Here is a 27042-nt window from a genome sequence, read left to right as displayed (position 1 = left end):
CCAGCATCTTCACAAGGTCTTTTGCTGTTGTTCTGGGATTGATTTGCACTTTTCGCACCAAAGTACATTAATCTCTAGGAGACAGAATGCGTCTCCTTCCTGAGCGGGATGGTCTCATGGTGTTTATACTTGCGTACTATTGTTTGTACAGATGAACGTGGTACCTTCAGGCATTTGGAAATTGCCCCCAAGGATGAACCAGACTTCTGGAGGTCTACATTTTTTTTTTTTCCTGAGGTCTTGCTTGATTTATTTTGATTTTGCGAAGAGGCACTGAGTTTGAAGGTAGGCCTTGAAATACATCCACAGGTACACCTCCAATTGACTCAAATAATGTAAATTAGCCTATCAGAAGCTTCTGAAGCCATGACATAATTTTCTGGAATTTTTCAAGCTGTTTAAGGCACAGTCAACTTAGTGTATGTAAACTTCTGACCCACTTCTGACCAGTGAAATAATATGCCTGTAAACAAATGTTTGAAAAATGCCTTGTGTCATGCACAAAGTAGATGTCCTAACCGACTTGCCGAAACTATAGTTTGTTAACAAGAAATTTGTGGAGTGGTTGAAAAAGGAGTTAATGACTCCAACCTAAGTGTATGTAAACTTCCGACTTCAACTGTATAAGCTGACATTGCACACTGTATGCCGTATATAGTGCAGTGTTGTGCCTACCATCCCAGCTGAGGCCCTGCAGCCCGTCTCGCAGTAGTTTGCAGTCTCGGTTGAAACGCCACGCATCATGCATCACCTCATTCAGTTTCTCGTCCTCATTCTCCCCTGCCACAAACACACAGTTAAGTGTCAAGTGTCTGTGCTGTATACCAAGTAAATGCGTAAGTGCATACATGTCTTTTTGTCTGTGCTTGTCAATAGGAGATGTATACCTGTATTGGTTGACGTGAAGTGTGTGGTGCGTGTGTGTGTGTGCGCGAGACTGACCAGCCTGTGGGAGGATACACTGAGCGATGACGTCTCTGAGTTTCTCCAGGGCCACATTGGCGTCCTCGCCGCCGTTCTCTGGATCGTGGATGAAGAAGCCATCCCTCTGCTTGCTGCTGTACCACAAAAGACACACAGTTAGGATATACATATACCAGACACCAACCGCACACACACATATTTGGTTTAGCAGTGCTGTTGAAAGTCACTCCTCACTATGGGCTCTACAGTCAGACAATGTGAAGCAGATCCTAACCAACTACAAAAGAGGCAGAGAGGCATGTAACAAGTCAGATAGGCAGAGAGACCAACGGACCCTAGGAGTTTCCTCTTCCTCAGGATGGGGTTATTGACTGAGTTGAGTGGCTTGAGGCTGATGTTGAGGTCCTGTATTCTCATGTTAGCCAGCTGTTCAGCATGGGCCTGCTGAATCCCTGCTACCATTACCTGGCAGAGGGAGAGAGAGTTGGCGGGAGACAGGAAGGGTCACAAGGCAAAGTGTTACACCATGAACATTGAAGTTTTTAAGGCAGGCAGCAAAAGTTTGGTCCCCGGAGTCTCACAGCCCTGTATTAAGTATGACTGGGTCTATGTAATGCTTTGAGACAGAGAGCTATATAAATGCTCTCCATCTCTGTCCATCCATCCAGGCCCACCTTGTCCATCATCATCTGTGCGGAGGGCAGCACGTTGTCCAGGGCCTCTGTGCAGTTGAGCCAGGGGTGTTCCAGTACACCCTCAATGGTCAGCCTCTCCTCAGGCTTCACCTTCAGCAGCCTACAGAGGGAGAGTAATATTAGTGAACTAGATTCTTCCTACTCAATCCAAACAATACAGCACTAAAGCACTGTTTGCGGTCCAAATTGGTTTTGCCTAAAACAGCACTCATGAACCATACCATCTGTTTAAAATGTGGAGACACCCACAATCCATGTTGGGGAGGTATTTGAGGAAAATATCCTTGGCGCGCGCACACACACACACACACACACACACACACACACACACACAGTAAGACCTGCTGTAGGGACGTACTTGCGGACAATGTCCTTGGCCATTTCAGAGATCTGGCTCCACTCGTCCTCGGGGAAGTCAAAGCTGGCCGTCATGATCTTTTTGCGCATATCCTTGGGGATGGTGCGGCTGTGGTGCTTGGAGTAGAAGGGAGGGTAGCCACACAGCATCACGTAGATGATCACCCCAATGGACCACAGGTCACAGCTCTGTATGCACAGCAAGGGAACGTGAATGAGCCAGGCCATATGTATAGAGAGAGAAAGAGAGGGAGGGAGAGAGAATGGAGAAGAGTAGCTCGACACAACCCTGCAAACACTGATGTCATTTAGTGGAAATATGTTGCAGCATGTGAAGATGCTTGTGAGATGTTTTTGTAAATCCTTAAAAAAAAAACTGAGATGTTGCCATTTGTGGGATAATGGTTTGTCGTGGCTGAGGTAGGGTAGTTGCTCACCTTGTTATAGGTGTAAGGGGTGGGTGAGGTAGGTATTATTCCAGACTTTTCCTTCTGGTGTCGCCTTTGAGCCTCAAGTACCTAGGGTGAGAGGAGAAGACGACACTCATTGAAGCAGGATTTTTTTTTTTTTTAAATGGTCCCCAACCTGGTGTCAGATCTGAGAAGAGCACCCATCTTTACCTGAGGTGCAACGTAGTAAGGAGTGAACTGTGGGGTCATCAAGTCACCCTGGTCAATCTTTGCAAATCCAAAATCGCACAACTTCACCGGTGCATCCTTGAACATGAAAGGGAGAATGTCAGAACATATTTCCTAAAAAGGTGAAAGGACTCTTGCAACGTGCTTGTTGTAGCCTATTACAACAACATGTTTGTTGTAGCCTATTACTAGACAGCTGTAGTAAGAGCTGTGTGTGTGCGCGTGCACGTTTCCCCGTAAGCCCATCTATCCCCTCACCAGGGAGTTATCCTTGAAGAGCAGGTTCTCTGGTTTCAGGTCTCGATGTGCAATATTCAGTGAGTGACAGTGTTCCAGGGCCTGGCCGATCTGATGGGGGACAGAGTAAACTCAGACATAGGCTCAACTACACAACGTTCACAGGAAGTTATGTTATTAATGCACGAGTGCATTAGAAGTCTGAGAGGAGGAATTTGTCACGTTTGAATGTGCATAAATCTAATACACGACATTTAGCAGACACTTTTATCCAAAGTGACTTACAGTCATGCATGCATACATTTTCCATATGGGTGGCCCCAATAGGAATCAACCCTTGGTGTTGCAAGCACTTTGGTCTACCAACTGAGCCACAGAGGAATTTTAGGGTTACCTGTTTGGTGACCTGGCTAGCCATCTTCTCTGTAAAGTGTCTGTGCTGACTGATCCTGTGGAACAGCTCGCCTCCCTCCATCATCTCCATGACGATCAGTAACCTCGCTCTGCAGCCACATAGAAGTGGAAAATTAAGGCAATCAAGGCATTTCCCTCTACTCAAATCTGGGAAAAAGTTTTTGTTTCGTTGTTACATCTGTAAATGTCATGGTTACCTATTGTTACATTTAAACAGATACACGAACACTTGGTGCAGGAGCATAACACGTGTAAATACACTATGTAGCAATTCGTTAATAACATTCACGTGTTTCAAATGAGCCCGTCAATAACATGTTGTATGTGCTGGTACATTGGACTCGCTCTTCCTCACCTTGGACTGGATTCGTGAGGAAACTGCACACTGTTGGCGTACACCTCCATAATATGCACGATGTTGGGGTGTGTAGCACACATCATGTGGAGCCGCACCTGAATCATGGACAGAACAGGGAGTTAAAGGTAGACTCAGTAAGATGCCTGACGGACAAAGTAAACAGTAGTAGTGGGTCAATTTGGGAGGGGGGCGGCATGTGACTGCATTGCTCGTTTCGACTTCACCTCACACAGCTGATCAACTGCAGTTATTGGAGGTGCTTTATCAGGGAAGTAAGTCGTGGGCTGGTGATGACATTGAGTGGGTGAGTGACAGACACAGCCACCCTGAGTATTAGTTGAAGAGTGGAGATAAGACAAGAAGACACACAATGACAAAACACGAGACAAAGTGCATGCTCCTGAATGGAACACTATTCCCTATATAGTGCACTATTTTTACCCCTAGAGCCCTGGTTAAAAGTAATGCACTACATAGGGAATAGGATGTCCTTTGGAACGTAGACAAAGTCAACACAGGAGACTCAACGCTGACCAAACAGACACCTACAGCGCAGACGACAAACACACAAGGACGTACAAAAGACAATCAGAAAAGCAAAACAATGGTTCAAACCTCATTTCGAGCCTTGGGACGATCAATTAGGATTTTCAGGGCCAATCGTTCCTGAGTTGACTTCTTCACACAAACTCTTTGGAGGGGAAAATAAACATTTAAAGGAAAACATTTGACAATATTAAAATACTTAGGCAGTTTTTCATGGTGCACGGTAGTCCACTCTATTATTAAGTTAAATGTGCAATATGCAGAAATCGCTCCGCCATTTCCTGGTTGGTAAAATTGGAATAGTTGCCTACTTTCAGTTTGTGACAAAACAATCAGTCATTGTGTAGAGAATCATTTTACCATCTAAACTGCAGTAAGATATATTTTTCATAATAAAAAATATTGTATTTTCAGCTGGTGTACACAACTGAAAGTAAAAGACGCAAAAACTTAACGGAAAGCATAGATATGGCGCACACTGAACAGATCTACTGCTTCTTAGACTTGCTTTCAATGAGAATTACAGATCTATAACTCACATTTGGTCGGGTAACCCAAAAAGTAACATTTTGCAGATTTAAATAAAAAAGTAGGCCAAATACCAGTACTAGGCTACAATTTGTTCCTAGAAACAAATAACGACAGTCCCCAACGAGGACCAAAACATTCAATCAAAACCTCTGCTCCTAAACTCAGATTACACTACGAATAAAGCCTAGCCTATCCTGGAGGTACATTTTGCATCAACCAATGATCAGTAGGAGTGAAATACCAGAGACAGACAGATGTTACAGGGAGTAGTCCACTTGTTAGAGGGACTAGGTCCCCACCTATTGGCCTTCAGGTGTACTGCACCTTATGTATTATGGTTGCATTCTGGCCCGTCCCAGCATTCCATGGTTTCCATGTTAACATGACTGAAGTATTCTCAAATCTCTGAGTCCGAGCCATTATTATCACACAAACATGGTGTCAGAAGTAACTGAACCCAAAATAAGTGTACATCACGTTGCTGGAGTCTGTAGTGCACTGCTGCTGTAAGGACTTTAGGATATCAAGGTTTTGGCATCAGCATTAGCAGCAAGCTAGTTAACTAGCAATTTGTTCCTCATTAACTAGATTGCATACAGTGTCAGCATGGCTACCAACATCCCGCCGCCAGATGAAATGACTGCCGATTTAGGCAATAACCGGGTTAATTTTAAGGCTGAGTTTGAAGGCGATCTGCTAGCCTCTGGATTATACGAAAAAATCAGCTGAAGTGCAGGCAGCAACACTGAGAAGAGTGATGGGCAGTGAGTGTCATCCCATCTACAAACACAACTTGTATATAACAGCAGATCAAGAAAAGGACATTGTAGCTATTCTAATTGCCCTCGAGAGATACTTTAAACTGTATATTTTATTTATCTTTGAACGCTTCATTTTCAGCACCTGCAGACAAGAGGGTGAGTCAATTGATGCTTTTGTGACCCAATTAAGAGAAAGCAGCCTCTTGTGACTATGAACAATTAAAAAATGAGCTGATAAGGGACAGAGTGGTGTTTGGGATTGCTGATGAGGCTGTACGTCGTCGTCGCTGCCGCCTCCTCTGAGAACGTGATCTCACTCCAGCCTCTGCCATTGAGATCTGCCGGGCTGCAGTGTTGACAGATAGGAGAATGAGAGCAATGACGCAGGACAGATCAGGGGACAACAGCATCAACGGATGGCGACCCCGACGGCAGTCTACACTTAAGCAAGAAAAAACCCAACATCAATTGAGTGCAGCAGGGGAAAGCCCTGGGACATGCAGATACTGCGGCAACAATCACAGACGAGAACGGGAGCTATGCCCAGCCTATGGTAAGGCTTGACATCTGTGTGAAATTGTAAATCAATTTGCTAAAATGTGCATGAAGAAACAAGCCTCGTGCCAACTAAACACAGTGGATACCCCAGCCCTGGAAGAGGAACTGGAGAATGGACATATCTATTCAACCAGGAGCAATGCATGCACAGGGGGAAAAAAATGTATTGTCAACCTACAACTGCACAATGGAGGAAAGCAGTGTCAATTAGACTCAGGAGCAACCTGTGACATGATGAGCATAAAGGACAAGATTAACCTTATCTCCAGCAAAACCAAACTGAAGCTATATTCAGGTGAGACAATGAACTAAGTATGACTGTGGAGAACAGAGTGTGTGGTCAGGGGAGCACACATAGAATTGACTGAGATTGTAGAGGCCAATCAGAAAGGCTCAACATGCAAGAAAATTGGGTTTATGCACTTCACTATCCCTGCAGAGCTGCACAAGGTATAACAGGGAGGTTAAGGGACATTAACTAAGCAGCACCTTGTTACTACATACCAGGATGTTTTCGACTCACTACCGGGTGACATTTTCAATAGAGTCACCACAAGGTGACATCCACTATCGTGCTCGACAACAGCATCACACTGGTGCAGTGTGCCCCAAGAAATGACCCCGTGGCCCTGAAGGCAGCGGACAAACATGAGAGGGATGGCCACCTAGCCACTGTCACAGAGCCCACCAACTGGATTAGCAACATGGTGATTGTCAAAAAGCCAGACAATCTAAAATGGATGACATTTTTTTAAAGCCTTAATCTACACAAAATACCCCATAATGACAAAGCAAAAACAGGTTTTTAGACTTTTTTTTTTTTTTTTTTTTTACAAATGTTTTACAAATAACAACAGAAATACCTTATTTACATAGGTAGTCAGACCCTTTGCTATGAGACTCGAAATTGAGCTCAGGTACATCCTGTTTCCATTGATCATTCTTGATATGTTTATACAAATTGATTGGAGTCCACCTGTGGTAAATTCAATTGATTGGACATGATTTGGAAAGGCACACACATGTCTATATAAAATGGTCCCACAGTTGACAGTGCATGTCAGAACAAAAACCAAGCTATGAGGAATGTCCGTAGAGCTCCGAGACAGGATTGTGTCGAGGCACAGATCTGGGGAAGGGTACCAAAAAATGTATACATCATTGAAGGTCGCCAAAAGAACTGTGGCCTCCATCATTCTTAAATGGAAAAAGTTTGGAACCACCAAGACTCTTCCTAGAGCTGGCCGCCCAGTTCCTCTGTAGAGGGGAGAACCTTCCAGATGGACAACCATCTCTGCAGCACTCCACCAATCAGGCCTTTATGGTACACTCCTCTGTTCATCTTTCCCTCGATCCTGACTAGTCTACCAGTCCCTGCCACTGGAAAAACATCCCCACAGTTGCCACCACGCTTCACCGTAGGGATGTTGTCAGGTTTCCTTGGGTCCTAGGACTCTCACACCATGAGAAACAATACTCTGGTCTGATGAACCCAAGATTGAACTCCTTGGCCTGAATGCTAAGCATCACGTCTGAAGGAAAGATGGTGGCAGCATCATGCTGTAGGGATGTTTTTCAGCGGCAGGGACTGGGCGACTAGTCAGGATCGAGGGAAAGATGAACGGAGCAAAGTACAGAGAGCTCCTTAATGAAAACCTGCTACAGAACGCTCAGGATTTCAGACTTGGGCGAAGGTTCACCTTCCAACAAAACAACGACCCTAAGCATAAAGCCAAGACAAAGCAGGAGTGGCTTCGGGACAAGTCTCTGAATGGCCTTGAGTGGCCCAGCCAGAGCCCGGACTTGAAACCGATTGAACATCTCTGGAAAGACCTGAAAATAGCTGTGCAGCGACGCTCCCCATCCAACCTGACAGAGCTTGAGAGGATCTGCAGAGAAGAATGGGAGAAACTCCCCAAATACAGATGTGCCAAGCTTGTAGCATCATACCAAAGAAGACTCAAGGCCGTAATCGCTGCCAAGGTGCTTCCGCAAAGTACAGAGGAAAGAGTCAAAATACTTATGTAAATGTCATAGTTGATTTATTTTTTTATACATTTGCAAAAATGTCTAAAAACCAGTTTTTGCTTTGTCATTATGTGGTATTTGTATGTAGATTGATGAGGGGGAAAAAACTATTTAATCAATTTTAGAATAAGGCTGTAAAGTAACAAAATGTAGAGAAAGTCAAGAGGAAAGAATACTTTCCGAATGCACTGTACATAATGCCGACCTTTGATGATGTACTGTACAAGCTGCCAAAAGCACGCAAAAGCAGGTGTACCAGCTGAAAAAGAAAACTCCTGCTTGACCATCAGCCTATTGCGGATGACATACTTGTCGTCGGCTGTGGAGAAACAGATGAGGCAATCCGAAACCATGATGCTAAAGTGATAGCTTTGCTGGACTGAGGCTGAGCTTGAGAAAGCTCCAGTTCAAAGTCAAAGAGGTCCGCTTCCATTGCCACATCCTGTCTGCAGAGGGCCTCAGACCGGACCCAGAGAAAATCAGGGCAATCCAGGACATGCCCCACCACAAAGACACCAAGGCAGTGCAGAGGTTCATAGGTGTTGTGAACTACCTCTCCAAGTTCATGTCGCGCCTCTCTGAAGTGTGTGAGCCACTGCGGAGACTTCTGAATAAGGAGGTGATGTGGCACTAGCTACCCAAGCATGATGCAGCTGTCGAAGAGATCAAGTTTCTTGGCAATTTCCCGCATGGAGTAGCCTTCATTTCTCATAACAAGAATAGACTGACAAGTTTCAGAAGAAAGTTCTTTGTTTCTGGCCATTTTGAGCCTGTAATCAAACCCACAAATGCTGATGCTCCAGATACTCAACTAGTCTAAAGAAGGCCAGTTTAATTGCTTCTTTAAATCAGCACAACAGTTTTCATCTGTGCCAACATAATTGCAAAAGGGTTTTCTAATGATTAATTAGCCTTTTAAAATGATAAACTTGGATTAGCTAACACAACGTGCCATTGGAACACAGGAGTGATGGTTGTTGATAATGGGTCTCTAGATATTTCATAAAAATAAAAGAAATGTAAAAAAAAAAGAATCAGCCGTTTCCAGCTACAATAGTAATTTACAACATTAACAATGTCTACACTGTATTTCTGATAAATTTGATGTTATTTTAATCAGCTTTTCTTCAAAAAACAAGGACATTTCTAAGTGACCCCAAACTTCACACACACTTATTTCAGCTCATGAAACATGGGACCAACCCTTAAACTGTTGCATTTATAATTTTGTTCATTATACATATAAAGTGGATAAAACCATATGTAAACATTGTAAAAATGACCAGTGTTCAATGTCTCTTCATACATGGGCCAGCAGTCTAAGTTGCCAGGCACAGTACCCAAGCGGTGGCTGGCTAGTAATGGCTGTTCAACAGTCTGATGGCCTGGAGATCAAAGCTGTTTTCTAGTTTCTCGGTCCCGGCGTTGATACACCTGTACTGTCTCTGTCTGCTAAATGGTAGCATGGTGAACAGGCCGTGGCTCAGGTCATTGATGATCTTCTTGGCCTTCCTATGACACCAGGTGCTGTAGATGTCCTGGAGGGCAGGCAGTTTACCCCCGGTGATCCGTTGGGCAGACCGGAACACCCTATGTAGAGTCATGTGGTTGTGGGCGGTGTAGTTTGCGTACCAGGCGGCAATGCAGCCCTACAGAATGCTTTTGATGGTGCATCTGTAGAAGTTTGCAGTATCGAATCGGAGTATATAGAATCGTGAGAATCACAATACATATCGTATTGGCACAATATTGTATCGTGAGGTCCCTGGCAATTCCCAGCCCTGGCACTATAAACACACAGTGACACGACCTTTAACACTAGTCCCCATCCAGTCTAAGAGCACTGGACTCCTCTGGAGGACCACTCTTCAACCTCATCTGCATTTAGTCCTAATATGCAATAATTTATGCATCTCCTACATTGCACAAATTAGTTAGTATCCCTGGGCAAATTAGGAAAAGTAGGGGAAACTCTGATAGAACAATGCTCACCTAACAGGTCCACTGATCCCTGCCCCGAGCTTCTGTGTCCAGTTAATGTTGTACTCTTCCAAGATGGAGGTCTCCTAAGAGAGGGAGAGGAGGACAAACACAAGAGATAGATATTGGAAAATGTCACACACGAAACAAGTGTAGGCAGCAGCATCCCTGTTCACAGTTAATATTGGCTAATCCCTCTTTTGCTAGGTCAAGCTCCTATTGTGTTGACACTTGAGTAATTGTTATGCGTTACAATTCCGTCCAAGGCTTTTCTTGGACCAGAGATGACCTATCCCTTACCTCTGGGCTCTGCTTCCACCATTTCTATCCTATGGCTAGCTAGGGCATATTTGACAAACAGCAAGGGAAGAGTTGTTTTTAAAAGCCTAAATTGTCACTTGAAGCATTTCCTTTTCAGTCTAGTGGACCGTTCTGGCCCTTGAAGCTTTTGGTGTGCAGTCACGCTCAAGCTGTGTTCCAATTCTCAGTGCTAGGCTATTCCAAAAACCCACCCTCTCTCCCATCCTTAGCACATTCTAACCCAGCTGTGTGAGCAGGGGCCACTTGGATCAGATATTATGGCTGATATGGATGCCCAATGACACACTAAGAGTAGTGGAGAAGAGCAGGGGAGACTAAGCCAGGCAGCTGAGGGGTTGTCTGGGGATTATTAGAGGTCCACACTGAGAGGCTGGCTGGGTAACATTTAAGACAGACCTGGAGAGAGGAAAGGGGGTTCACACTTCACAGGGCGGTACATAGCCTTAATACATTAAAGTGTTTCCAGCTAAAAGCATCTGATAGGCTAATTAGTCTATAATACCCTAGCCCAAATTTAGGAACCTTTTTTTAATTATTTCGAAAATGGATTCCAAGTAGAGGAAACATGTTCGCGCAAAGCCAGACCAAAACATTGCATCTAAAAACTGGATTTCATATTTTCTTGTTCACTGCTCGGCAATGCAAACGGCACCTCTCCAATCAGAACCTTCTACCAATTATGGATATAGTTTTGGACATTGTACCCGCTAGCAGCATGTCCCGTCATTGGACCATGACTTATCTCACAAGCTGTCGCAATGGAGTGCCCTTAGAATAAATTAAATAATTCATAAAGCCGTCTAGATTTGGGCTAACAATACCCGTACTGCCTTGAGCTTGAGGGTGCTTGATACAGTAGTTAGCTACTCCTTATTCTGACCATGACATCACATTCCAGAGGTTTAAAGTCACACTTAAATGTAATCTATTCCAGAAAAAGGACTGTAGTGTAAAAAGCACAAAAAACATTGTCCGGATATGTAGCAAATGAAAAACTGAACTAAACACATTGATAGGTCATGGGTTGGGTAGGGCTCGACGATATGCTGTATTTTACTATATACACCGGTATTGATGCACATACTGGTCTGGGTTTTTACTTTACCTTCTATAACGGTATTTCAATGTTTGGTTTGTTAAATGTGATACGCAAAGTCCGTTGTTGTAGTTTACTCCATTTGCTTCTTCAGTCATCGCTCTCCCTCTCCTGCATACCACTAACCACACCAAACTATGTTTTTTTATTTAACTAGGCAAGTCAATTAAGAACTAATTCTTATTTACAATGACGGCCTACCGGGGAACAGTGGGTTAACTGCCTTGTTCAGGGGCAGAACGACAGATTTTTACCTTGCCAGCTCGGGGATTCGATCCAGCAACTTTTCGGTTACTGGCCCAACGCTCTAAACACTAGGCTACCTGCCATCCCGAGCTACACCAAACCCTGCCCCCAACTACACCAAACCCTGCCCCCAACACTCAAGGAGAGAGCAGTTGCTCGACCACTCTGTATGGTCAGATGGATGCATAATTGTTGGTGACATGCTGCTTTCCACAAGCATTCTATAATTACACTATTTGTTTGTGTATCTTACTGTCTGCAAACTACTTTTTGCTAGTTTGTCTTAGCAAGGTGTTGCTAAAATAACTTGTGTTAGCTGCTAATGCTAATCGCTAGTTAGCTATCTTGCTAAATGTACTAAGAGTCAGAGCAAACGTAGTTAGTTATCTAATACCGCCTGGTACCAGCGCTGACGTAGGCCTAGATAAGCATGTTTGTGCCACAGTATCTAATCAGATAGGAATAAGGATGAATATGTTGGCTAGCTAGCTACATGAAGTATGCAAACATGTAACGTAACACCTAATTAGGGTCACCTGGAAACACTGACGAAAACTTTGGTTCCTATTTTGTCATTATCATCCAAGATGGCGTAGCAGTCAGACATCTTTGTCCTCGTCTTGGCCCGTGTATATATCTTTTTTCTTCGCATATTTAAAAAAAATATGTTTCTTAACCTCAACATGCAACCCGCCTCACCCAATGTGGTATGGATCTGCTATTTTCTTTACTTTTGAACCGGAACTCCCAACAGAAGCTAGCCAGCTAACTAGCTACTAGCTAGTAGTCAGCTAGCCACTGCTAGCGGTCATCAGCTAACCTTTAGCCCGGACAACTCTTGCCAGTCTGCACAGCGCAACTCAAACCAGAGCAAATCGGACTTGTTTTTCTCCATATCTCCGGATTCCTACCGCAAGCTCTGAACCTTTTCACCTGGATCATCGCAGCTAGCTAGATGCTATCCGAGTGGCCACTCCTGGCTAACGTCTCTGTCCCGAAGCAAGAACCAATTAGCCTGGAGCTAGCTATTGCTAGACCCATCTCCCGGCTAGCCGAAGAGGTCCATCAGTCACTCCTTGGGCTACAATACCTATTTTGCCAATTGGCCTGGACCCCTTTCACTGCCAACACGGAGCCCCGCCGATGCATCACGTCTGGACTACCGACGTAATCTGCCCAAGGGGGTTTTTCAACTGGCTCCTCCGTTGCAATGTCCCCTGAATACCCATCTGCTAGCCTGTTAGCCGCGGCCCGCTAGCTGTCTAGAGCATATCGGACTGTTAGCTGAAGAGGCCCATCGGACAAATTCTTTGGCCACTATACCTATTTTGCCAATTAGCCTGGACCCTTTCACCACACGGAGCCCTGCTGACCCCCCACGACTACTCTGCCGCCGTAACAGCACGAGGGGGCTACAACAGACTTCTTCTGTCACGACGTCCCTCTAAGGCCCTTCTGCTAGCTTGCTAGCCCCGGGCCACTAGCTGTCTGAATCGCCGTGTCTCCAGCCCGCCGAGCTACTCACTGGAACCCTATGATCACTCGGCTACGCATGCCTCTCCCTAATGTCAATATGCCTTGACCATTACTGTTTTGGTTAGTGATTATTGCCTTATTTCACTGTAGAGCCTCTAGCCCTGCTCAATACGCCTTAGCTAACCCTTTAGTTCCACACATGCGGTGACCTCACCTGGTTTAAATGATGTTTCTAAATGATGTTTCTCTCTCTCTCTCATCGTCACTCAATGCATAGGTTTACCTCCACTGTATTCACCTCCTACCATACCTTTGTCTGTACATTATGCCTTGAATCTAATCTACCATGCCCAGAAACCAGCTCCGTTTACTCTCTGTTCCGAATGTACTAGACGACCAGTTCTTATAGCCTTTAGCCGTACCCTTATCCTACTCCTCCTCTGTTCCTCTGGTGATGTGGAGGTTAATCCAGGCCCTGCAGTGCCTAGCTCCACTCCCATTCCCCAGGTGCTCTCATTTGTTGACTTTTAACTGTGAAAGCCTTGGTTTCATGCATGTTAACATTAGAATCCTCCTCCCTAAGTTTGTTTTATTCACTGCTTTAGCACACTCTGCCAACCCGGATGTCCTAGCCATGTCTGAATCCTGGCTTAGGAAGACCACCAAAAACCCTGAAATTTCCATTCCTAACTATAACATTTTCCGACAAGATAGAATTGCCAAAGGGGGCGGAGTTGCAATCTACTGCAGAGAAAACCTGCAGAGTTCTGTCTTACTATCCAGGTCTGTGCCCAAACAATTTGAGCTTCTTCTTTTAAAAAAATCCACCTTTCCAGAAACAAGTCTCTCACCGTTGCCGCTTGCTATAGACCACCTTCTGCCCCCAGCTGTGCCCTGGACACCAAGTGAATTGATTGCCCCCCCATCTACCTTCAGAGCTCGTGCTGTTATGTGATCTAAACTGGGATATGCTTAACACCCCGGCCATCCTACAATCTAAGCTTGATGCCCTCAATCTCACAGAAATGATCAATGAACCTACCAGGTACAACCCCAAATCCATAAACACGGGCACCCTCATTAGATATCATCCTAACCAACCTGCCCTCTAAATACACCTCTGCTGTCTTCAACCAGGATCTCAGCTATCACTGCCTCATTGCCTGCGTCCGTAATGGGTCTGCGGTCAAACGACCACCCCTCATCACTGTCAAGCGCTCCCTAAAACATTTCAGCGAGCAGGCCTTTCTAATCGACCTGGCCCGGGTATCCTGGAAGGATATTGACCTCATTCCGTCAGTAGAGGATGCCTGGTAATTCTTTAACCTCTTGGCGTTCCCCTAGGATAGGGGGCGCTACAGCGATTTTTGAAAATAATTTGTGCCCATTTTAAACGGCCTCCTACTCAAACTCAGAAGCTAGGATATGCATATAATTAATACTTGTGGATAGAAAACACCCTAAAGTTTCTAAAACTGTTTGAATGGTGTCTGTGAGTATAACAGAACTCATATGGCAGTCAAAACCCCGAGACAGATCGAAACAGGAAGTGGAATTCTGAATTGCGAACTCAACTTCATCACATTGCCTATTAATCACACCGTGAGCTATGGTTCATTGAGCACTTCCTATTGCTTCCACTAGATGTCCCCAGTCTTTACAAAGTGATTTGAGTCTCCTACTGTGAAAACTGACAGAATGATACGCTGTGGAACGTGGTCACACAGAGAGGGCCATCACCATTATGACGCCGGCGCCCCTGGTTACCCTCCCCTTTCGAAACGTTTTGAAACACAATGCAATCGTCCCCCTCGAATCTTATTGGAGCTCTCGTTGAAAAAGGCCCTACAGATTTATGTTATACAACGTTTGACATGTTTGAATGAACCTAAATAAGAAAAATATGCATTTTGTTGAAAGAGTAGCCCCGCGCACGTCGGAACTTTTGGTTCAGCCTTCAGAACGCGCTAACAACAACAAGCTAATGGAACATAAAGGATTAAGTTTTTCGAACGAAAATACATTTGTTGTGGACCTGGGATTCCTGGAAGTGCCTAAGGATGAAGATAATCAAAGGTAAGGGATTATTGACAATAGTATACAAGACTAGATTTGATATGCGATTGTTCCAAGATGGCTAGCCTATTGCTATTGCTAGCCTATTGTTCTGAGTATCGCATCGCCTTTTATCGCAAAGTGTGATTACCCAGTAAAGTTATTTTTAAATCTGGCATTACAGGTGCTTTCAAGAGATATTCATCTATAAATCTTAGAATGACAATATTACATTTTAAAAATGTTTTCGAATAGTAATTTAGTAAATTGTAGCGCTGTTTCATCGGATGCATTTGAGGGAAAATAGTTAGTCAACGTTGCGCACCGATGTAAAATGCTGTTTTTATATATAAATATGAACTTTATCGAACAAAAGAATGCATGTATTGTGTAACATGATGTCCTAGGTGTGTCATCTGATGAAGATTGTCAAAGGTTAGTGCTGCATTTAGCTGTTTTTTGGTTATTTGTGATGCATGTGGTTGGTCGGAAAATGGCTATGTGGCTACTTTTACGATATACTCCTCTAACATAATCTAATGTTTTGCTTTTGCTGTAAAGCCATTTTGAAATCGGACAACGTGGTTCGATTCAGGAGAGGTGTATCTATAAAACGATATAATTTGAAAAAAAAATTGAATTTTTTTTATTTAATTTTGTTATGCTAATAGCGATATGATTTTTTGCTGGATGCGAGGCCGCACAGGGGTTAAAAGTGCTTTCCTCACCATCTTAAATAAGCATGCCCCATTCCAAAAATGTAGAACCAGGAACACATATAGCCCTTGGTTCCCTCCAGACCTGACTGCCCTTGGCCAGCACAAAAACATCCTGTGGCGTACCGCATTAGCATCGAATAGCCCCCGCGATATGCAACTTTTCAGGGAAGTTAGGAACCAATATACACAGGCAGTTAGGAAAGCAAAGGCTAGCTTTTTCAAACAGAAATTTGCATCCTGTAGCACAAACTCCAAAAAGTTCTAGGACACTGTAAAGTCCATGGAGAACGAGAGCACCTCCTCCCAGCTGGCCACTGCACTGAGGCTAGGAAACACTGTCACCACCGATAAATCCATGGTAATTGAGAATTTCAATAAGCATTTTTCTACGGCTGGCCATGCTTTCCACCTGGCTACCCTACCCCGGTCAACAGCTCTGCACCCCCCACAGAAACTTGCCCAAGCCTCCCCCATTTCTCCTTCACCCAAATACAGATAGCTGAAGGTCTGAAAGAGCTGCAAAATCTGGACCCCTACAAATCAGCCGGGCTAAACAATTTGGACCCTCTCTAAAATTATCTGCCGAAATTGTTGCAACCCCTATTACTAGCCTGTTCAACCCCTCTTTCGTATCGTCTGAGATCCCCAAAGATTGGAAAGCTGCCGCGGTCATCCCTGTCTTCAAAGGAGGAGACACTCTAAACCCAAACTGCTACAGACCTATCTATCCTACCCTGCCGTTCTAAGGTCTTCGAAAGCCAAGTTAACAAACAGATCACCGACCATCTTGAATCCCACCGTACCTTCTCCGCTATGCAATCTGGTTTCTGAGCTGGTCATGGGTGCACCTCAGCCACACTCAAGGTCCTAAACGATATCAGAACCACCATCAATAAAAGACAATACTGTGCAGCTGTATTCATTGACCTGGCCAAAGCTTTCAACTCTGTCAATCACCACATTCTTATCGGCAGAGTCAACAGCCTTGCAGTCATTTGAGAACACCTCACTTGGTTCACCAACTACTTCTCAGACAGAGTTCAGTGTGTCAAATCGGCGGGCCTGTTGTCCGGACCTCTGGCAGTCTCTATGAGGGTGCCACAGGGCTCAATCCTCAGGCTAACTCTTTTCTCTGTATACATCAATGATGTCGCTCTTGCTGCTGGTGATTCTCTGATCCGCCTCTACGCAGATGACACCATTCTGTATACTTCTGGCCCTTCTTCGGACACTGTGCTAACTAACCTCCAGACGAGCTTCAATGCCATACAACTCTCCTTCCGTGGCCTCCAACTGCTCTTAAATGCAAGTAAAACTAAATGCATGCTTTTCAACCGATCGCTGCCCACACCTGCCCGCCCGTCCATCACTACTCTGAAAGGTTCTGACTTAGAATATGTGGACTAGAGGTCGACCGATTAATAGGAATAGCCGATTAATTAGGGCCGATTTCAAGTTTTCATAACAATCGGAAATCGGTATTTTTGGATGCCGATATGGCGGATTCTTTTATTTTATTTTTTGACCTTTATTTAACTAGGCAAGTCAGTTAAGAACACATTCTTCTTTTCAATAACGGCCTAGGAACGGTGGGTTAACTGCCTTGTTCAGGGGCAGAAAGACAGATTTTTACCTTGTCAGCTCAGGGATTCAATCTTGCAACCTTACGGTTAACTAGTCCAACGCTCTAACCACCTGCTTTACATTGCACTCCACGAGGTTACGCGAATGCAGTAAGAAGCCAAGATAAGTTGCTAGCTAGCATTAAACTTATCTCATAAAAAACAATCAATCAATCAAAATCACTAGTTAACTACACATGGTTGATGATATTACTAGTTTATCTAGCCTGTCCTGCGTTGCATATAATCGCTTAGGTACATGTTGCTCCAACCATAAACATCAATGCCTTTCTTAAAATCAATACACAAGTATATATTTTTAAACCTGCATATTTAGTTAATATTGCCTGCTAACATGAATTTCTTTTAACTAGGGAAAATCTGTCACTTCTCTTGCAAACAGAGTCAGGGTATATGCAGCAGTTTGGGCCGCCTGGGGGCCGCCTGGCTCGTTGCGAACTGTGAAGACTATTTCTTCCTAACAAAGACAGCCGACTTCGCCAAACGGGGATGATTTAACAAAAGCGCATTTGCGAAAAAAGCACAATCGCTGCACGACTGTGCCTAACCATAAACATCAATGCCTTTCTTAAAATCAATACACAGAAGTATATATTTTTAAACCTGCATATTTAGCTAAAAGAAATCCAGGTTAGCAGGCAATATTAACCAGGTGAAATTGTGTCATTTTGCGTTCATTGCACGCAGTCAGGGTATATGCAACAGTTTGGGCCGCCTGGCTCGTTGCGAACTAATTTGCCAGAATTTTACGTAATTATGACATAACACTGAAGGTTGTGCAATGTAACAGGAATAACGTTTTGTTTTCGAGATGATAGTTTCTGGTTTCGACCATATTAATGACCTACGGCTCGTGTTTCTGTGTGTTATTATGTTATAATTAAGTCTATGATTTGATAGAGCAGTCTGACTGAGCGATGGTAGGCAGCAGCAGGCTCGTAAGCATTCATTCAAAATAGCACTTTCGTGCGTTTTGCCAGCAGCCCTTCGCAATACATTGCGCTGTTTATGACTTCAAGCCTGTCAACTCCCAAGATTAGGCTGGTGTAACCGATATGAAATGGCTAGCTAGTTGGCCGGGTGCGCGCTAATAGCGTTTCAAACGTCACTCGCTCTGAGACTTGGAGTAGTTTTTTTCCCTTCCTCTACATGGATAACGCTGCTTCGAGGGTGGCTGATGTCGATGTGTTCCTGGTTCGATCCCAGGTAGGAGCGAGGAGAGGGACGGAAGCTATATTACTACACTGGCAATACTAAAGTGCCTATAAGAACATCCAATAGTCAAAGGTATATGAAATACAAATCGTATAGAGAGAGAAATAGTCCTATAATAACTACAACCTAAAACATCTTACCTGGGAATATTGAAGACTCATGTTAAAAGGAACCACCAGCTTTCATATGTTCTCATGTTCTGAGCAAGGAACTTAAACGTCAGCTTTCTTACATGGCACATATTGCGCTTTTACTTTCTTCTCCAACACTTTGTTTTTGCATTATTTAAACCAAATTGAACATGTTTCATTATTTATTTGAGGCTAAATTGATTTTATTGATGTATTATATTAAGTTAAAATAAGTGTTCATTCAATATTGTTATAATTGTCATTATTACAAATAAAAATAAATTGAAAAAATGTTAAATAAAAAAATAGAACAAAACCCCCCCAAAATAATAATAAAATAATAATAAAAAAAAAAATTATATATATACACACATATATACATACATATATATACACACACATATACATACATATACACATATATATATACACATATATATATATATATATAAATACATATATATAAATACATATATATAAATACATATATATACACACACACATATATATACACACACACACACACACACACACACACACATACATATATATATATATATATATAAAATTATAAAAATAAATAAAAAAAAAAAAAAAAAAAATCAGCCAATTAATCGGTATCGGCTTTTTTTGGTCCTTCAATAATCAGTATCGGCGTTGAAAAATTCATAATCGGTCGACCTCTAATATTGATATTTATCTTCTTGCTTCTTTGCACCCCAGTATCTGTACTTGCACATCTATCACTCCAGTGTTAATGCTAAATTGTAATTACTTCACCTCCATTGCCTTACCTCCCTAATCTTCTACATTTGCACACCCTGCACATAGATTTGTCTATTGTGTTATTGACTGTACGTTTGTTTATGTGTAACTCTGTGTTGTTGTTTCTGTCACACTGCTTTACTTTATCTTGGCCAGGTCGCAGTTGTAAATGAGAACTTGTTCTCAACTGGCCTACCTGGTTAAATAAAGGTGAAATAAAATAAAAATGACGAGGTAGTCATTGAAAAATCATGTTAAAAACTATTATTGCAAGCATATTATTATTATTATGTGGACACCCATTGAAATTAGCGGATTCTGCTATTTCTGCAAAATCCGTTGCTGACATGTGTATACATTTGTATATGTGCTGACATGTGTATACACACCGCCATGCAATCTCCATAGACAAACATTGGCAGTAGAATGGCCTTACTGAAGAGCTCAGTGACTTTCAACATGGCACTATAATAGGATGACTACCTTTCCAACAAGTTAGTTCGTCAAATTTCTGCCATGCTAGAGTTGCCCAGGTCAACTGTAAGTGCTGTTATTGTGAAGTGGAAATGGCTAGGAGCAACAACGGCTCAGCCGTGAAGTGGTAGGCATCACAAGCTCACAGAACTGGACCACCGAGTGCTGAAGTGCTTAAAAATAATCTGTCCTTAGATGCAGCACTCACAATAATCTGTCCTTAGTTGCAACACTCACACACTCACTACCAGGTGCAGTTCCAAACTGCACCTGGAAGGAACGTCAGCACAATAATTGTTCGTGGGGAGCTTCATGAAATAGGTTTACATGGCCGAGAAGCTGTGCACAAGCCTAAGATCACCATGTGCAATGCCAAGCATCGCCTGGAGTGGTGTAAAGTTCGCCACCATTGGACACTGGAGAAGTGGAAACGTATTCTCTGGAGTGATGAATCACGGTTCACCATCTGGCAGTCCGACGGACAAATCTGGGTTTGGTGGATTCCATGAGAACGCTACCTGCCCCCCTGCATAGTGTCAACTGTAAAATTGGTGGAGGAAGAATAATGGTCTGGGGCTGTTTTTCATGGTATGGGCTAGGCCCCTTAGTTCCAGTGAAGGGAAATCTTAACACTACAGCATAAAATGACATTATAGACAATTCTGTGCTTCCAAATTTGTGGCAACAGTTTGGGGATGGCCTTTTCCTGTTTCTGTATGACAATGCCCCCATGCACAAAGCGAGGTCCATACAGAAATGGTTTGGTCTAGATCAATGTGGAAGAACTTGACTGGCCTGCACAGAGCCCTGATCTCAACCCCATCGAACACCTTTGGGATGAATTGGAACGCCAATTGTGAGCCAGGCCTAATCGGCCAACATCAGTGCCCGACCTCACTAATGCTCTCGTGGCTGAATGGAAGCAAGTCCCTGCAGCAATGTTCCAATATCTAGTGGAAAGCCTTCCCAGAAGAGTGAAGGCTGTTATAGCAGCAAAGGAGGGATTAACTCCATATTAATGCACTGCCAAAATGACTATCGCCCCGTAGCACTCACATGGTAGCCATGAAGTGCTTTAAAAGGCTGGTCATGACTCACATCAACACCATCATCCCGGAAACCCTAGACGCACTCCAATTCGCATACCGTCCCAGCAGATCCACAGATGACACAATCTCAATCGCACTCCACGCTGCCTTTTCCCACATGGACAAAAGGAATATCTATGTGAGAATGCTGTTCAATGACTACAGCTCAACACCTTAGTGGCCAGAAAGCTCATCACTAAGCTAAGGACACTGGGACTAAACACCTCACTCTGCAACTGAATCATGGACTTCCTGACGGGCCACTCTCAGATGGTAAGGGTAGTCAACAACATCTGCCACGTTGATCCTCAACACTGGGATCCCTCAGGGGTGTGTGCTTAGTCCCCTCCTGTACTCCCTATTAACCCATTACTGTGTGGCCAAATACGACTCCAACACCATCACTAAGTTTGCTGACAACACAACAGCCTTATCACCGACAAGACAGCCTATAGAGAGGAGGTTAGAGACCTGGCAGCGTAGTGCCAGGACAACAACCTCTCCCTCAATGTTAGCAAGACAAAGGAGCCATCATGGACTACAGGAAAAGGAGGGTGGAACAGGCCCCCATTAACATCAACAGGTCTGTAGTGGAGCGGGTCGAGAGTTTCAAGTTCCTTGGTGTCCACATCACCAACAAACTATCATGGTCCAAACACACCAGGACAGTCGTGAAGAGGGCACGACAACACCCTTTCCCCCTCGGGAGAATGAAAAGATTTGGCATGGGTTACCAGATCCTCAAAAGTTGTACAGATGCACCCTCGAGAGCATCCTGACCGGTTGCATCACCGCCTGGTATGGCAACTGCTCGGCATCCAACCGTAAGGCGCTACAGAGGGTAGTGCGTACAGCCCAGTACATCACTGGAGCCAAGCTTCCTGCCATCCAGGACTGATATACCAAGTGGTGTCAGAGTTAGGCCCAAAAAATGGTCAGATTGTTTTCTCTGCTACCGCACAGCAAGCGGTACCAGAGCGCCAAGTCTAGATCCAAAAGACTCCTTATCAGCTTCTACCCCCAAGCCATAAGACTGCTGAACAATTAATAAAATGGCCACCTGGACTATTTACATTGACTGATACCCCCCCCCCCCTTGTTTTTACACTGCTGCTACTCGCTGTTTATTATCTATGCATAGTCACTTTACTCCTACCTACATGTGCAAATTACCTTGACTAACCTGTACCCCCGTACATTGACTAGGTACAGGAACCCCATGTATATAGCCACGTTATTGTGTAACTTTATTATATTTTTTATTGATCTCTGTATTTTTAAGTTACATATCTTGAAAACTTGATTGCTGATTTGACCCAAATATTTTGGGACTATGTCAACTATGGACTAATTAAATAAATACCAAAATATACTTTTGGGTGGAGTGTTCCTTTAAGTGGAAAACCAAACCAGGCAAGTTTCATGCGAGATGAAATAAAAAGTAAACTTTCCAAAACATGTCGGATTTGTGTCATTTCAAATGAGCATGAGTGTATGTTATGCATTAAACATTTCTTCTAAACAATAATAACATACCAAGAGGAACGAAATGTGTCTGCAATAGAAATAAACAACTGACAGTCTTTGAAGTACAATCTGACTCTTATCAGTCAAGTGACACTTATTCCAATGCATTATGTAGTGACGGGAGGAATTGATAGTTACATATCCGGATATTATTTCTGACGATAAATCGTATCATATCATTTTGACCATATCCTATTATTTTTGCGCAAGCTACCTGCACCAAAACTTCTGTATTTTTCCTTAACAGCTGGTTCTAAATGTTATTTTTAAATATGGAGCAAATGTGTTTTCAACACTTATTTCCATGACTGATAAACTCGTTCTCTCTTGGCTCTCGTGTCCTTCTGCAGCAATATGTTTGGAACATCGAATCGCAATACATATAGCTAGAATCGTGAGAATCGCAATAGATATCTTATAGGCACCGAAGTATCTTCATAACATCGTGAGGTCCCTGGCAATTCCCAGCCCTAGCCTTATGACATTAGCAGCACATCCAACATGCAAACAATTGTTCTGTATTCAAATGAATCAACATTACAGTACCTTGATGAATTTTTCTGCGTTGTTATCCTCCGACATGATGTTCCACTGTGGTAGAATAACTTTTAAGGATTTCTTTCACAGTTTACAATCAAAACAAAGGGGTGACCTTTAACAGTACTGTTAATGTTAAATAGCTAATGTTTTCCCTGCCGGGAACAAGCTACTGGTGACAGGCCAACGCCATGGATGACGCTTGATGTTCGGTCAAAAAGCCAGTTGAATGCGTTTACTTTGGTAACCCGACTTGAAGACACCCAGGCGGAGAGAGATGCCTCATGCCAGTTCGTCTCACAAACTACAGTGCCTCCAACCTCTTCTGATCGTCCTGACTTGGCTGTATCGACCATGTAGAGCGACAAAGTCCCAACTGGTTGTATGTAAAGTCGTAAGGTGGACGGGCTCACCACTTTTGGTGGGGTGCTGAATGGGGGACAAAGAGTTTGTTATTTTTAGCCAGCATTGAGTGCTATACTTGAGCACTTAGTTACTGTACTTGCCTAGCTACAGTAGTAGCAAGATAGCCACAGGACACGCACCGGTCTAATGACTTCGTCTCGGGGTTCGTTACTGTTAAATGCAAGCAAACTGGCTAAGTGAAATGCGTTGTTGAGAGACCTCATGTGAACATGAAGCGGGGGGAGGTTCGCCGAGTACCAAAACTCGTCGACGCTAACTTAATTAGCTCGCTGAAAGAGCCTGGCTTGCTAGCAAACCGTCCCAATCATTATTTGCCATCTAGTGTAAAAGTGAATAGCCATCCAGGTTAGATATCACTTAGCTAAACGATAATAAATATTAATCGTATAGTGACTTAAACCCTAGCAATCTAGATACGGTACTTGTCAAAGGAAAAATAGTGTCTAACTAAACAAGAACGGTCTATAACGAAAGCCTGATGAAAATTATACATATTTGAAGACATTACAATTCAAAATATTTGAGGATTGTGATCACGAAACTTTTCAATATCATAGTAAAATATATTAGTATCATTGAGCCCGGTTCACTTATCACATTTTCGCCGTTTTTATGAAAACAGGCAGGAAAAAGACAGACAATTATTGGGCCTTAGGGTCCATCGTGTTCAATTCGAGAACAAAGAGGCCGTGCTCTATCTCTGGCGGTGTTTGAAAGGATCAAAACCGTAATGTATCAAGGGTAAATTGTGACTGTACCTGACCTACAAATAATAACGAGTAGTTATTTATGATGCAATGTTCTTTGTAGATCAGTCAGTTGGCAGCCGCCTGCACTGTCGGCAGTAATGACGTCAAACAAGGCCAGATGTTGAGTTTTGGGCACATTCGTTGCCCAGGCGTTTCTGACGCATACCAGATCGTACAACGCCTGAATAGGTATTTTAGGCATGAAAAAGTTTAAGGAAAACAAACTCAAATTGTTATTTTTGTGATGACCACCCAGAAACAGTGTTGCATCTTTTTTGGCATTGCATTTACGTAAGAAAACTGTGGAAAGACATCAGTAGATTTATAATTGAACATATTTATGAAGATCTTACACTATTGTGGAGAGATGTACTTCTTGGATTCTTTACCTACGATAGAAATAAGCTGAAACATTTTTAAGGAATTTATTTCATTATTCTTTTGGCCAAATTTCATATTCACAAATGTAAATTTACAAACAAAACACCACATTTTCTTACCTTGCAAAAAGAAATGGAACTGTATTTTAAGACAATTAAATACTCTACTAACAAAAAAAGCTGTTGGAATAATAAGTGTATGTATGTACATACACTTAAGTGTATGTACCCCCTAGCCCAATTGTCCTTTGTATATTATTCATGTATAATAATGTTCCCACATGTACTTCCTGTATTGATTTGTTGTTAATTAAAAAAAAGATAAGGTATTTTACGCATCAGCTAACCACATCATATTGTAATGAAACAGGCAGAGAGCAGGTCTCGAACCCTCGACCTTCTAGCCCGAAGTCCAGTGCGCTATCGACTGTGCCCCCAAAACATGCTCAAGCGGCAGAGTCGATATCCGCGGTTATAAACCCAGGGTCGTTACAATATGTTATAGCATTCTGTCAGTAAATTACCCAGTCGATAATGTGCTATGCAACCTATGGGCGCATTCCTCTGCCCAGGCGTTGCTGATGCATGCAAGATCGTACAACGCCTGTATAGGTATTTTACTTATCAGCTAACCACATATGTTACAGCAATCTGCCAGTCGATGACGTGGCACTCAACCATTGGTTGAGGCATGCAATGTCTTTATTTTATTTAACCTTTATTTATTTTAATTAAACTTTATTTAACTAGGCAAGAACAAATATTTTATTTACAATGACGGCCTACCTAAAGGCAAATGGTCTCCTGCGGGGACGGGGCCTGGGATTAAAAAAATGTATACAATATAAATATAGGACAATACACACATCACAACAAGAGAGACAACACTACATAAAGAGAGACCTAAGACAACATAACAAGGCAGCAACACATGACAACACAGCATGGTAGAAACACATGACAACGACAACAACGCAACATGGTAGCAGCACTAAAACATGGCACAAACAAAAAAGTCCACAGCACAAAAGGTCAAGAAGGTAGAGACAACAATACATCATACAAAGCAGCCACAACTGTCGGTAAGAGTGTCCATGATTGAGTTTTTGACCTAGGTCTGAGCGATATGGCCAAAATATCATATCACGTTTTTGACGGTTTGACAGTATTTAATGTTTTTGAATAATAAAAGTTCTAAATTAGCCTAGGGTGGCAACAAATACATTATAAGGGATTTCAATGGGGCTTTATACATTCTGATTGAAGAGAATAAAACAATATAACTTAAACCAAAAATAACTTCCTGCATTTTCATCAATTTCTGCATTTACTACACTTTTGTTATCATCTCCAACTTGTGCCACGTAGAGCTGAATGGTAAATATGGGCAAACAATCTAGGCCTAGTTTATTGGTGAACTGTATGAATCATGGAAATAGAAAGATTATTATAATTCAATAGCTGGAATATAGTGGGCAGCACTTTGAATATATTGTTGTTTGAAATGACAACAAATTAATAAGCCAGGGAGGACTTATGGATTCAGTGGTTCAGCCTAATAGTTCAGTTCTAGGCAGTCTTGTATCTATTCCAATTCAAGCCAACCCCATGGTATTTTCTAATAGAAAGCCTGCTGAGCATGGCATGTTCTTATAAGAGACTTTCTGATCTGAAATCCCACAGCTGCAGCTTTGGGGAAAATAATTTTTATTCTATCTGGCTTTTGTACTAACATGGACATTCTGGTTATAACTGAATCTTGGTTAAAGGAGTCTATGCCGGACTCTGGTGTGTTTCTGACTGATTATAATGTTTTTAGTCTGACAAAGTTGGCAGAGGAGGTGGTGTCGCCATATACATAAAGAGCCATTTAAATGTTTCTGTATCCATTACCACCTCTGAGCTAAATCTAACTCAGCTGATAACTAAACCAACTCGCTCCAACTTTAAACACCCTAACAAATCTACTCTTTTAGATATTATTCTAACAAATGCCCCTCATAATTGTACAGCCAATGGGATATTTGCTAATGAGTTCAGTGACCATTGTCCCGTTTCCTGCATAAGTGGTGTTTAGATACCCAAATCTCGCTTATGCAGTATTACAAATAGACATTTTTTTATTTTAATGAGCAATATTTTGTGTCTGAGCTGGGGATGAGTGACT

At 42.8% G+C, this 27042-nt stretch overlaps 1 protein-coding gene across 2 annotated transcripts in view; it reads right to left on the bottom strand.

Annotated features, from left to right (window-relative positions):
• LOC115199712 (MAP kinase-activated protein kinase 5-like) overlaps window positions 1-24551 on the bottom strand; it is a 41705-nt gene extending 17154 nt beyond the window's left edge. Inside the window, exons 1-13 of one of the 2 annotated variants that reach the window (XM_029762051.1) lie at window positions 23330-24551; window positions 10040-10113; window positions 4239-4314; window positions 3621-3718; window positions 3246-3354; window positions 2873-2962; window positions 2597-2692; window positions 2414-2494; window positions 1978-2165; window positions 1599-1719; window positions 1259-1389; window positions 943-1058; window positions 676-780 (exon numbers count right to left, since the gene is read on the bottom strand). In XM_029762051.1, coding sequence (XP_029617911.1) covers window positions 676-780; window positions 943-1058; window positions 1259-1389; window positions 1599-1719; window positions 1978-2165; window positions 2414-2494; window positions 2597-2692; window positions 2873-2962; window positions 3246-3354; window positions 3621-3718; window positions 4239-4314; window positions 10040-10113; window positions 23330-23365 — 1321 coding nt within the window. In that variant the 5' untranslated portion in view covers window positions 23366-24551. The remainder of the gene's footprint in view (window positions 1-675; window positions 781-942; window positions 1059-1258; window positions 1390-1598; window positions 1720-1977; window positions 2166-2413; window positions 2495-2596; window positions 2693-2872; window positions 2963-3245; window positions 3355-3620; window positions 3719-4238; window positions 4315-10039; window positions 10114-23329) is intronic. The other variant, XM_029762050.1, reaches the window with a different exon arrangement.
• Window positions 24552-27042: the final 2491 nt, after the last annotated feature.

The sequence above is a fragment of the Salmo trutta genome, chromosome 9 (genome assembly GCF_901001165.1).
Source record: "Salmo trutta chromosome 9, fSalTru1.1, whole genome shotgun sequence".
NCBI lineage: Eukaryota > Metazoa > Chordata > Actinopteri > Salmoniformes > Salmonidae > Salmo > Salmo trutta.
This window is presented reverse-complemented; position numbering and strand designations above follow the sequence as displayed.